At 40.6% G+C, this 13,406-nt stretch overlaps 1 protein-coding gene and 1 long non-coding RNA gene across 14 annotated transcripts in view; one reads left to right on the top strand and one right to left on the bottom strand.

The window, feature by feature from the left end:
* The window catches only part of LOC144049512 (uncharacterized), a 69,578-nt gene that overhangs the window by 15,125 nt on the left and 41,047 nt on the right, over nt 1–13,406 (bottom strand). For all 13 annotated transcript variants that reach the window (XR_013293585.1, XM_077562497.1, XM_077562503.1 and 10 more), the window contains 12 exons: nt 11,894–11,968; nt 10,455–10,674; nt 10,151–10,378; nt 8,114–8,255; nt 7,380–7,549; nt 6,469–6,584; nt 6,234–6,397; nt 5,747–5,900; nt 2,271–2,339; nt 1,341–1,430; nt 851–991; nt 99–331 (listed from right to left, as the gene is read on the bottom strand). Coding sequence is in view for 12 of the 13 variants with exons in the window: in XM_077562497.1 (XP_077418623.1) it covers nt 99–331; nt 851–991; nt 1,341–1,430; nt 2,271–2,339; nt 5,747–5,900; nt 6,234–6,397; nt 6,469–6,584; nt 7,380–7,549; nt 8,114–8,255; nt 10,151–10,378; nt 10,455–10,674; nt 11,894–11,968 (1,802 nt within the window). In the remaining variant the exon portion in view is untranslated. The remainder of the gene's footprint in view (nt 1–98; nt 332–850; nt 992–1,340; nt 1,431–2,270; nt 2,340–5,746; nt 5,901–6,233; nt 6,398–6,468; nt 6,585–7,379; nt 7,550–8,113; nt 8,256–10,150; nt 10,379–10,454; nt 10,675–11,893; nt 11,969–13,406) is intronic.
* LOC144049514 (uncharacterized) lies at nt 2,756–13,153 on the top strand. Its single transcript, XR_013293586.1, has 3 exons — nt 2,756–3,000; nt 4,442–4,500; nt 12,845–13,153. It is a non-coding gene; the product is annotated as an uncharacterized LOC144049514 (long non-coding RNA).

The following is a 13,406-nucleotide window of genomic DNA, read 5'->3' as shown; positions in this document are numbered from 1 at the left end:
TCCTGTGTGTTTTTTTTTTTTTTTTTAGCCCTGCAAAGTTTCTGGTTATTACTTGAGTGAAACTGTGGACAGCGTGTGAATTTTGGAAGAAGACTGACTGGTTGATGATGAGCGTGTAGGAGTTCTTGTCCTCCTCGATGATGGACACGATGAGCGTGATGACTTTGGGCCAGAAGTCCAGATTCTGGATGCTCGGGCCTTGCTCCTCTGGAGGCTGGCTCTCCTCTTTCTTCTCTTCCTCTTCCTCCTCCTCTTCTTCATCCTCCTCCTCCTCCTCTTCACCTTCCACTCTTTCCTTCTTCTTTTTCTTCTTCTTCTTCTCTGACTCGGGCTGCAAGAAGAAAAAACAAAGCATGGACTTGTGAATTGTCTCGTAGCACCAGACGGTGGTCACGTCTGACCCTTCTATATTTAATTTCTGACATTAAATGGCAATAAAAATACCCTCAAGGTTATTTCACCCTCAAGTTTGATGCCTTTTCATAAAGCGGTGTTCACAAGAGAGTTGAAGTGTCTGTATTTCTACCACATTTAGATGGGTGGGAAGAGGTGGCAAATCCAGGTCCAGAAAGTAAAAACCCTGCCCCAGTTTGGCTTGAGCCATTGATGCTAGCCAGCTAGCAAGCTAGCTAGCTCCTTAGTAGGTAAACAAGCAACGGTAGCTAGCTAGCAGCTGGGGCTAAAGCCAAACTGTGACAAGATTTTTACTTTCTGGGCCTGGATTTGCCACCTCTGATGGAGAAATCTCAAAACAGTAAAACGACACAAGAATGATCTTACGTTTTACATATAAAAAAAAAACACAAGTCAGGCTAGGAATGCGTTGAGCAAGGGTCGGGTGTTTACTGACGGCGGGTGCGGTGGTCTGGAACTGGCGGTTGAAAAGTTCCAGGCAGTTGTTGAAGATGTACTCGTAGGTGGAGTTGAGGCAGGCCTTGACGCAATCGCGGACCACCGACGATGCCCTGGGGGGGCTCGGCAGCTCCAGGACCTGGACCGGGACCGCATGGACAAGTCCACGTTATTGTCATTGTTATTTTGGAGGAACAGCGCTCAGACTCAAATGGTTATAAAAGAAAACATAAATATCTTTAGAACAGAGTCGTCTATTGATAATCCCATCAAATAACAAACACATTAATAATAACCAATAACTCAAAGTGATATCCGAGTCACTTGAGTTACAAGCTTGGTCACAAAATCAAATCAAGCCATAAGTCAAGGCAACTTTGTGCAGTCGATGAATGAATCGCTCACCCAAGTCTATTTAACATTATAGCGTGTTAGCATGTTAGCCGGGTCAATGTAAGAAAACGCAACAAGTGCAATTAGGGTTGTACCTTCATCCTGAAGAAGGTGATGCTGGTGAGGAGGTCCACCGTGGACTTGAGATCTTGGAGGCGGGGCACGCAGCTAGCGGGAAAGTTGTTCTGTGGATGCACACGCATATTAGATGTTTACAGATTGAATTGCGGTGTTTTATTAGCATGACCAAAACTTGTTTTTTCAACTCCAACTTCCTCCTAGCAAGAAAAAAACAAAAACCTTTTGTTTGTCATTGGTCATTAGACATCATGTGACTTGATGCAGGATGTTTAAGTCCAATGGAAAACACGTACAGTAGCTACACATTTTATTTCGGTCCAAAACATTGATGAAAAATAATTGGACGTTGTTCGTTTAAATTTGAAAATGTGCTTTTCATATGTTTGTGTTTTTTTATTCAACACCAAAACACTTTTTAGGGACAAAAACTTGAACATTTTTAAGATACATATTTTTCAAAGTAATCCAATTCTCATTTTTAGGCACCACATAATATTTTTTCCAAGTTTTTAAAATACTCCCAAAACAAATTGCAAATATATAGTTGCATAAATACATTTATTTTTCCCCTTTTCATTCAAGATCGTGTGCATTCTTGTCAATCAAATTAAATTAAATCAATCAATCAATCAATCAAGCAATCACTTAATCAAAAACATGGAAAAAATTAATATATATTTTTTAATTAATCAAAACCATGATTTTTGTTTTTTGATATGTTCTGATTTTTCTTTCGTATTTTGGATTAAGAAAAATAAACTTTCCAAATGGATTCCATTGAAAATTAAGTATCTCCACTTTTTTTGGTTTTGATGAAAAACACAGATTTTTTTTCTCACATTTTTGCTAGATTTTTTTAAATGGTTAAAAATATTTGGAGATACTTGCATAAATGATATAACATTTTTCAAAGGTCCCTTTCCTTGTGTTTTTTGCACACTCACTCTGTACATGGAGAGGTCAATCCTCAGGGAATTGTGCAATTGATCCAAAAGCTTGACAAAACGATCCCTCTGTTCAAAAGGAAAAAAAACTGTCAGTCACAAGGACAACTTCTCCCCTTTTTCTGCAAGGTAACTAACTAGAACTCTTTGTATTTTTTAATGTTAACGTTAACTATCACATGTCATTTAGTCATATCTACTATGCAGTGACGTGCGGTCAGGATAAGCACTGCCTACCCCAGGCTGAAATGAAAGTTGAAACCGTTTGGCTTTATCGATTAATTAAAATTATTTATTTCATTTCAGAAAACCTAAACTACCTATAGGTTTAAAAGTGACAACATTAGGTGATTTTCATACCTCAATTAAAAATGACTCATTACTTTGTCTGGCCTGCAGGCAAAAATGCTGCAAAAATGATCCTCCTGAAGGCACACCTCTACCGTGCTTTTCCCAGAACCGTCCGCGTAGCGATGTGTGTTCGCGCATGCGTAGTAAGTTTTCCAGTAGAAAAGTACTTTACGCAAACAGGCAGATCGCTACGCAGCTTTTTGACGTCGCTGTTCGCACGGTGCATTTGTGAATTCAAAACACACTTAGTGCACAGCAAAGCGGTAAGACGACGACACTCTGGAGAATATACAACTATTTTCACGCCTTTCTTTTGAGGAAAAACGTCAGCTTTTGAAGAATGGGAGACCAACGCCTTAGTTACCGGATCTTCAGCAAAGTAAGGGACAAAGAGTTATTTATACTTTTCACAAAGAATGGTGCAAAAGGAAAGATTGGCTTGGTGGATGTGCTTCGATTAACTTGACATGTTGTTTGGCATTGCTATTGCTATTGCTATTGCTAATGCTATTGCTATTGCTATTGCTATTGCTATTGCTATTGCTATTGCTATTGCTATTGCTATTGCTATTGCTAGCTGGATTTTGTGAGGAATTTACAGAGATAAATTCACTTCATTACATTCTTCCCGGGCGTCCGGGCGGGTTTGAAATTGTCTGTTTTTCGTTGTGCGGCAAATTTGAGGCAGAGCCACTGCAACGTTTTTTGTGGCTGGCAGACTGCGCACTGGCTGACGGTGGCCCAGAACTTTAGCACGTGTGTGTTTAGCAAGTGGCAAGTGCTGAAAGTTAAAAAATTAAATAAAAAATAAAGATTGCGGAGCAAAAAATGTACGATTTCAAAAGAGAGGAATGTTTTTTGTTTTATTTTCTACCCATACAGAGGAGGCATATATAGCATCTTGTATCTGAGTATCAAGTTTCTCGAGGTCAGGCTAAGTGTCCTCTTTTTTTGGAAATGAAAATATGGTCACCCTAGAATACGTTGTACACTCGCCTGCTGACACACAAACGTGTAATTGGTGTGTGCGTCTCAATGTGCGACTGCCTGCCTACCCAAACCCAGAGCTCGCTGCACGTCACTGCTACTACATTAAGAATTCCTCAAGCTGTTTAGTGTGTGATGTTTAATTATATCTTGTTTTGAAATCCATGCTTTTAATTTGGAAGGCTGCTCTGTATTTCCGTTTCCTGTTTCACGTTCATTACAATTTATACTGTAGTATGTATAAGAGCTATAATTAGCGTCTGCGAGGGCCGTAAATGGCACCGTTATATTTTTAGCATCGCAGCTCTACTACATTAACGAGGCAATTAGGCACACTGCAAACGTAAACGAGGCAATTAAACACGGTGCAGTTATGTGAGCTACAAACATATATGAGAGTACTTCCTTATTCTCAGTAACGCACACCGAAATGGCGCTGCCGGAAGTAATTAAATGAACAAGTGTTACCTCATAAGAAGACACACGGGAAACGAACGAGACAGAACAAAACTTTTGTCCCCCCCCACAAGAGCGGGGCGATACCAGTATCGATATCCGTCGCGAGTACCGATACCAAGAAATGTGGCTTGGTATTAGCCCGATACCGATACCTGCTATAGATACTCGCCCATCCCTAATATTTACTATTTAGTGTCATCCATCTGTCTGGTATCTAAAGTTCAAATTGAATAAAGTCTGTCGGAATAATTTGTCTTTGAACAAATTCTGCAAACGACCAACATGAACTTCAAATCAGCAGGACTGTCAAAATGTCCCATGTGGACCGGCACAGTCCCTCATTAAAAAAGTGCCATCACCTCTCCTTTGGGCAGGTCAGCGTCAGGACTGCCTGCCGTTTGTGTCCAGCTGATCCGGCCGCCATCTTTTGAAGGTTTGCTCGCTAAGAAACTCGGCGGGATGGCGCGATTTCACCATTTTCACTCGTTAGACCTCAGTCAACTTGCTCGTGCCGGGTGTGGGTGTGCGGGTAATTGGACTACAAACAGCCGGCAGGGCTGCTAAACTCACAGCGGGACCACTCGGTCATTCCGCCTTAACTGCGACTTTTGCACCCGTCTACTGTCAAACACAGCACGTAATACAAAACATCTTGGGGCTCTGAGTAAAAGCTGAAGAAATGCCATTGCTTCTACGACAGTGGGCCTCTGCTGCTGTCATTTTCCACGAAAAAAAAAAAATCTTAATCTTAGTAGAATGAAATACATTTTTTCGTGGCCCCCTCCCCCACAATATTAGCAGAGTAAAGTTGTATTTTTCTCATTCTAAAAATCTAATTTTCTGTGGATTTTTTTGTATAACGTCTACTTTTATTTGTGAAAAAGTAAAAAGAAGAAGAAAAAAAATTGGTATCTAACAATACTTTGATTGATGAATTGATAATTTTGTTAGTGAAAAAAGTTATTTAGTTTTTCGAGAAATATTCAGAATTTTTTGAGAATATATATTTTTTAAATAAATAAAAAAAAATTATAGAGTAAAGCTGCATTTAAAAAAAAAAGTTATAATCTTGTGAGAAAAATTTCAGATTTTTTGGGAGGGAACAACTAAATCCCCTTTTTTCCACCAAAAAATACAATGTTAATCTTCCGAGAATAAAGTTCTTGTTTTGTTTTTTAGAAAAAATTTTTTTTGCAATATTGTGATCAAAGTCAAGCTTTTATCTGTATAAAATTGTAATCTTAAATGAATGAAGTCAGAATTTAAGGGAAAAAATCTAAATCCTAATGAAATACATGTTTTTGTTTACTTTTTTGAGAAATATTCTCAATTTTATGAGAATAAAATCATACTAAAACGAAGTAGTTTTTCCTTTTTTTTTTTTTTTTTTTTAAAATCTTTGAGTAGGAGAAAATAAATGGAAAATAAATAAATAAATCAACAATAAAAGAAATAAATGCAATTTTATGGGAATAAAGTTGGGAAAAAATGGTAGTCTTGTGAGATCAAAGTTATATCAATTGTGAAAAAACTTCCAATTTCACAACAACAAAGGTCACATTTTTACAAACTGTACCACCTGACGCATACCTGCTGTGTCGAAAGCAATTGTCGCCGTCGAACAGTAAACGGCGGATCTTCCGGCAACATCATGGCAAATTTAGTGGAATGTCACTCACCCCAAAATTGGAGGCGGCGAACCTGGCGGGTGCGGAGACGTTGGTGGTGGTGGCGCTGGGGTGCGCGTAGAAGGCGTTGATGTTAGCCAGCAGCGTGCTCATCACGGCCGGCACGCCCGACAGCATATATTTGGACGACAGGCACGAAAAGTGTCTGGGCACACACAAAAAATCAGTACAGTAATGCCTTGGCTTATAGATTGATTATGTAATCGTTTATGTTTATATATTTATTAGTGGTGCAACGGATCACAAAAGTCACGGTTCGGATCGAATAACGGATTTGAGTCACAAATCGGATCGTTCTTTATTTTGTAGCGCTTTTTCCATTAAATAAATTTTTGAAAATCAAAATGTCTAATATAGCTTGCACACACTTACTGTGTGTTCAAATTGTATTTTTTACCAAGAACATGATTGGCACGGTATTGAACACTTCCACAAGCTGGTCAATGTAACTAACGTGAACAACTACCGGCAGCCTTACGTCATGGCCTGGTAGATCGACTCGACGCCGTATCGCATGGCGAACTCGTCCACCACATCCTGCTGCACCTCGTCAAAGTAAACCTTCCAGGCGTCGTCGCCCTTCGCCGCCGGGAACTTGACCGCGCCGCCGCCCTCCACGTCCGTCACCAGGTGGAACATGTTCTACCGGACCACACAGCAACTGCCTCTTCGGTACCTTTTCCACTGAGGACCCTAACCACTAAATGCCTTACCTCATGGAGACAGGTGTACTGCACATGGTACGGCGCCACCTTTTCCTCGCCTTCGATCTCCACGCTGATCTGAAGGCGGATGGCACCCGACACCGCAGACTTGTCGGTTCGTTTTTCTGTAAACGCAAAAAAAAACATACAACTTAGCTCTGTTATTGCCAAACGTTATCCAAAAAACAACTCCGACAGTGCCAGACAATTTCGAGCATTTTCACTCACCTTTCAAAGCAAACAAAATATTGTGTGCTATGACTACATAAACATGTTGGAGACCATATGAAAGCTTGGATTCCATTCTTTCATTTGAAAAAAAAAAATGTTTCTTTCTTATTCCGTTCTTTAGTAATCATCATTTGAAAATCGGTCATTTGAGTGACATCAAGCAAAATTAGAAAAAAGGACCGCCCCCTCATTTGAATAACTTTTTGACCTGGCAGTATGGACAAAAACTGCCAAAATTAAAAATAAATACATGACTAAATAAATGACTAAAAGTCAAAATAAAAACTAATATAAAAAATATAATTCAAAAATTTAATACAAATGTGTGTGTATATGTATATGTATATATATATACATTTGTATTTAATTTATATATATATATATATATATATATATAAATATATTGTTTTTATTTCCATTTCTATTTATTTTTTGTGTTTAATTTTCAAATTATATATTTTTTAAACCGTCCCCCCCACTTTTAGTCATTTATTGATTTTGAATGTTGGCAGTTTTGGTCCTCCATAGTAACAGCACCCAAAGCAAATTGACAAAATATCAATGACATCATCAAGGAATTGTTGTCAAGTATTAGCATCAACTGCCAACAAATCTGCAGGGAATGCGTCGGGCGGACTAGCGTGTCTGTCCACAGTGACGCGCTGCCTGCCGCAGTGTAGCTTACGTACCCAAGTTGTACCAGACGTCCATCTCGCCGCTGAGCGTGCGGACCTCGATGATGCTCTGGCCCAGGAAGTCGTCAGACTCCCGCTTGAGCCGCTGCTTCACTCGCGACTTGATGTCGTCGTCCTCGTCCCACACGCGCAGTTTCACGCGGTCCGACGAGTTGTGGCACTCGCTGGAAAAGACGGCTAAGGGTTAAAAAAAATGATGAAATAAAATTTATACTCAACAAAAATCGAAACGCAACACTTTGGTTTTTGCTCCCATTTTTTATGAAATAAACTCAAAGATCTAAAACGTCTAAATCTGTGACAGTGAGCACTTCTCCTTTGCCGAGATAATCCATCCCACCTCACAGGTGTGCCATATCAAGATGCTGATTAGACATCATGGTTAGTGCACAGGTGTGCCTTAGACTCCCCACAATAAATGACCACTCTGACAGGTGCAGTTTTGTTTTATTGGGGGGGGTTTGGGGACTCAGAAAACCTGTCAGTGCTGTCGGTACGGAAGAGGATTAGGGCCAGTGAAGAGAGAATTTAGTTTTTTTGGGCAGGATCCTCACTTTATTCTCAGAATTCTCACTTTCAAGTCAGAATTCTCACTTTAATCTCAGAATTCTGACTAAAGTGAGAATTCTGACTTTAAAGTCGGAGAGTCAAATAAAAAATGGGAGCAAAAAGTGTTGCGTTTATATTTTTGTTGTGTATAAATATAAAATATAAACGTGGGAACTTACAAGCTGAATTTCTCCTCCCAGACCGGGTTCAAGTTCCCGTAGATGGTCTTTGTCCTCTTCTTGGTCTTGCCCACTTGGATGGTGACGTACGGGTCACTGGAGCCGGTCCGGTCCTTGGCCTGGAGACCCTGCGCACTCACAACTGGCAAAGTAGAGGAAGCACGATTCAAATTGCGTCACCTGCTCAACACACCACACACAAAATGCAAAAATATCACTCGCGTTATATCAACTATTTTCAAAGACAGTGAATGTGACAATTCCTGAGAAACCTTGTGCAACTATTTCAGCTTCACTGAAGCATCGGTGCGAATAATAAAAAAAAAAAAAAGTCAGAATGATGTCTCCGCCTTTGATGGAACACTGAGGCAAGGTGTGATGGTTGCCACAGCAACAACCACTGCCACTGCACGCTGCCACGTGTCAGGTTGCCGTGGTAACAGTGGCACCCTGGAAGCGGGAGGCGGCGGCGGCCGCGGGTTTGCAGCGAGGTGAAGTTGCTTCGGTTTGCGGTGACGTGTGCAGATGCGTGCATCCGCAGTCACAAACGGCGACGGAGGTTTTTTCCAAATGAGGGCTCGGCTGCAGTGAACTTTGAGGACAGTGATGCTCATTTGTCCCTCTGCCTTCTCTCTGTGATGAGCGCGCACTCATGGCTGACAATGGGGCGCTCTAAAGTGGCCATATCAGCGCAAAGTGCTGGTCCACAAGCTAGAACTCCTGTCAGCCTCTGGCCAAAAGTTTTCTGACGGGATTTGGGTTTGAATTTCCCGCTCACTGTCTGCAGACGTCATGAGCACGTTATACGTGAAGAAGAGAAAATGCTGTTTCATTTTCCGGCCACAGGTGGCAGTAGTGATTCAAAAAGACATTTTCTGCACTCGGTAGCTTTAAGGGAAGATGCCTTTTGTAGCCATAGCTAGCTGGTAGGAATGTAACGACATCCCAATAACATGATATGATAAATATCACAATAAGAACCTCATGATATGATCATTACCACAATATTGCATGGAGGTTGGCGATATAAAAAAAAGCTCACGATACTGAGTAAAAATTCACAATATTGCAAAAATAAATAATTAAATTAAATTAAATGTTTTAAATTTTGGGGAGGAGAAAAAGCACAATATTGTGTTTTTGTACATAATAACAGCAGTGACGGAGAAATAGGCTTGGCCATGTCATTGACATGTGCACCGATTGGCTCAGCGGCGCAAAGTATCATGGTATACTCTATGTAATTCACAATATTGTATTCGGCTGAAGGAGGCAAAATGTTTTTGGTTGTTTTTCTGACGGAGATGTTGAAAAATATTTGCGAGTAATAACCACTGCAGTGGCCAAAACATTCCTAATTCAAATTAAACAGCACTAATAAATTAACCACCGGAGGGTGCTTGAACTGCACAAATGGAATACAACCTCACCTTTTTAACAGATGTGCTGCTTTTAATATTGTGACATGATGTCGACTATATTGTGCCAATATTAACTCATTAACTCAAGACGCATTTAGAAGTTTTTTTATTTTTATAATTTTTTTTAGAGCTTACAGAAGGCTTTGATGCAGCCTCTGAACTGCTTTAAGCAATGGGTTGTTATTTAAAAAAAAAACGGTCAGCAGGTGGCAGCAGAGTATAAGAGATCAACCTGGGCCATGTTGAAAACAAGCTGATTTACCCACAATTCAAAGCAGATTTGTAAATCATGATGAAACTTAGCTATATTCTAATGCTCGTTGCTGCAAAACGGAAACAAATATACTTTTTGTTCCCGATGAAAGAAGAGACTCTAATCTTTCTTTTGGAAGCTTCCATGTTTTGATAGCATTAGAACACAATATTCTGTGGGCCTCCCAAAATCTGTCAAAATCCAGTAAAACAGCCGGGAGCAAAGGGGGTTGCTTCAATGAAAATGGCTGCAAGTGAATGAGTTGGAGGTTCTTTGAGATTCATGCTCAAACTTCACCTGCAATCCCGATATCGCCAATTTGAGTCGAGCGACAAACATCGTCCGTAAAGAATGCGACCGTACCGTTGATGGTGATCTTGGCCGACCACTTGGAGGTCCCGTCCAGGATGTTCTGCTTGATGTTCTTCATGTGCTGGCCGTGGAGCGTCCTGGACATGTCGAAGACTCTGCGGATCTCCTCAAAGATCTCCGGCTTGTTCCTCTCGCGAATCTTCATCCTGTCCTTCATGGCCATGATGATGTGCTGAGTTCGGTCCTCCGCTCCCGTCTTGGAGCTCTTCTCGGCTGCCCCTGAGGAGAGACGGCGGAAAAGGCTGACGTGAAGTCTTGGACTGGATTTTTGTCTGAAGAAGCTCTTTTCACTCACGCTGCAGGCAGTCGGCGTTGAGCAGCTCCTGGCATTTCTCGTGGACTTTGACGCCACACTCTGCGCAGCGCATGCCCTGCCGTGCGATGCCCCACAGCAGCCCCTCGCACTCGTTGCAGTAGGTGGGCGCGGTGGCCGTCCACACCTCAAAGTTGTGCGGCGTGGTGCAGGAAATGGGGTAGATGAGAGCCTGGAGCGTCTTCTTGTACACGTGGCACTTCTGTTGGGGAAAAAAACAAAAGGCGCCAGTGACTCCACTGACAGCAGCATGCAGTGGAACTCATCGGTAGCGACCTTTGTTTGCAATCCAAGCGATCACAGATCTCTACGTCGCGACTAGGGATAGACCCATTATCGGCGCCGATATTCAGCATTTTGACAAATATCAGCATCGGCCATTTTGAAGAATCATACAGCCGATGATGGAGCCATTTAACTCATTCACTGGCAGCCATTTTCACTGAAGCAACCCCATTTGCTCCTGGCTGTTTTCCTGGATTTTTTTGGCCCACAAAATATTGTGTTTTAAAAACATGGAACCAACCGAAAGAAAGATTAGAGTCTCTTCTTAAGTACATTTCAATCTGTTTCCGTTTTGTAGCAATTAGCATTAGAATATAGCTAAGTTTCATCATTATTCGCAAATTTATTTAGAATTGTAAGTAAATGAGCTTCTTGTCAACATGGCCCTGGTTGGTCTCTTTTGTTCTGCTGCCACCTGCTGGCCGTTTTACCGACTGTCCCGCGTAGCGCGTGAACACACATATTTTGAATTAGCGAGACTAGTCAATTGAGCGTCAACAGCTGTGCGTGCACGCACGACGCGGACCACAGTCACGTAGCGCGTGCATGCACAGCCTTTCAAATTGAACGTATTTATACGTTTTGGGGAACAAATGAGTTAAAAAAAAGTGTTCAGGGGAAAAAAAATCATGGAACTAATGAAATTTTTAGAGATGCTTCTGACCCTGGGAACTCTCTGCAACTTCCGTATTTGTTTGAAATTAAAACTAAGATAAGTAAAAAAAAAATTAATACTTCAGATGTTTTGAAAACAAACAAACCCAACTTTATCTACTGTAGCAAAACAATAGGGAGCTATTTACTTAAGTTTTTATTAAACTTTTGAAGACATGCTACTGCCCCTGGAAGATTCCTGAGCTTTTTGTTAGATTTGTAAAACAAAGATGTCTATTGACTAAGATTTTTTTCCCCCAACACTCCCATATTTTACGAAGCCTAAACGCTGTTCAATAAACATATGCTTTTTTTTTTTAAGAGCTGGAGTTTGTATTTTTTTTTTACATTTTGTAAGCCAATATTTTTCTTTTTAGTGAAGATAAATATCGTCTCCAAATATCGATTATTGGCGTCCTAGACTACTAATAATCGGTATTGGTCTATCGCTCGTCGCGACACAACTCGATAACTTGACTCACAAGCTCTTTGTTCTTGAGGGAGGTCCGCGTGGCCAATGTGTGGGACAGGCCAGCCTTTCTGGACCGGATCATGGTCTAGAAAGAAGAAGCAAGAGTCGGAATGAGGTTCTTGTATCCTCATACAACGCAAACAGTTGAACAGTTCTAGGCTGGACAGACTCTTCTATGGCACAAATTTTAGAGTGTAATGTTGACTAATCGCTAATCTATCTTAATTGATTGCTCATTTTGGTGCATCTGGGCTATAACATCCCCTGCTCGATACCACCTTAGCCCACTTCCACATTGGCAAGTATTCGAGTTGTTGTGTTTCTATTCATGCAGCTGTTTGCTGAGTTTTTTTTCTTCCAAACCCCTACTGTGCCCCTTATACGAGCATAGTTTGGGGCTTGTATCTTTTCCCTCCCACTTCCTTATGTTTTTCTTTCTCAGCTAAGAAAAATTGGAGCGCTGTCTTGCAACCCGTCAGACTTCCCATTCTGTCGCCCTCTGTTGGTCGTTGTTGTTTTTATGTCGCTTGGACAGGTTGTAACTGTGCCGATTCCATTCCCCTCTTTTGATTTCATTCCAATCAATTGTCTTCTATTTCTTCAGCATCTCACAAAATGTAGCAAGACTTGATTAATGGCCAAAATCCCACGGCACGCTACGTTAAGCGCTGCCGTTGCCGCCGGGATCATAATATAACCTTGCGTAAAGCGACAGAAAAAGTGCTCTCCAACCATGAGTCAACGGTGGGGAAATCTCCTTGAAAACAAGTGCAAGGACTTCCTTTTATGACTTAATATGATTTGATTTTGTTTGCGAGAAGCGTAGCCAAAGAGAGCACGGTTGTGGGCGTCTCTACGGTGAATATTTCAAAAATCAAAAGGAGGCAAAAAAAAGTGTGCGAGCTCGTCCCACATCATTCAAAACACAACAACTATGTTTTATGTGTTTTACTCACCATAGCCTGGAAGCAAGAAGAAGAGGAGGAGGAGGAGGAGGAGGAAGAGGTGGAAAAGCAAAGGTTACAGATGAGCAAGCAGCAACAAAATAAAAAAAAGCTTTTCTTTTATCGTTTATTCATATTTTTCAAAATATCACCCTAAGTGCTCCCACCGTTTGTCTTTATGGATACAGTTTATTTACGTTAGCTATTCACCATAAGCGTTTCCAATAAACTGTTAATTGTCAAATTTTGTGGCATTATTAATTTAATTTAATTTTACTTTTTTAAAATGAATTTACATGTATCTATTAATTCCTGTTGGACTTAAAACAAAAAAGGGGAAATATAAGTAAATTTTGTCATGTTATTGATTTTACTTAAAATGTAATAATAAATGTACACATCTAATTAACATTTTTTTGAATTTACATGAAAATAAGAGTACAGTATAATACAAAAAGATGTGACGAAACATCAAGTTGCATTTTCTCATTCCAATGTCAGATTGGAAAGACGATGTTCCCTCACAATAATGCAGTTCAGCTTTCGCACCTTTTTTTGTCTGTGCAATGAATGAATGAA

Source organism: Vanacampus margaritifer, chromosome 3 (genome assembly GCF_051991255.1).
Source record: "Vanacampus margaritifer isolate UIUO_Vmar chromosome 3, RoL_Vmar_1.0, whole genome shotgun sequence".
NCBI classification, from domain to species: Eukaryota; Metazoa; Chordata; class Actinopteri; order Syngnathiformes; family Syngnathidae; genus Vanacampus; species Vanacampus margaritifer.
Note: the sequence above shows the minus strand (reverse complement) of the source record. Positions and strands in the feature narration are given on the sequence as shown.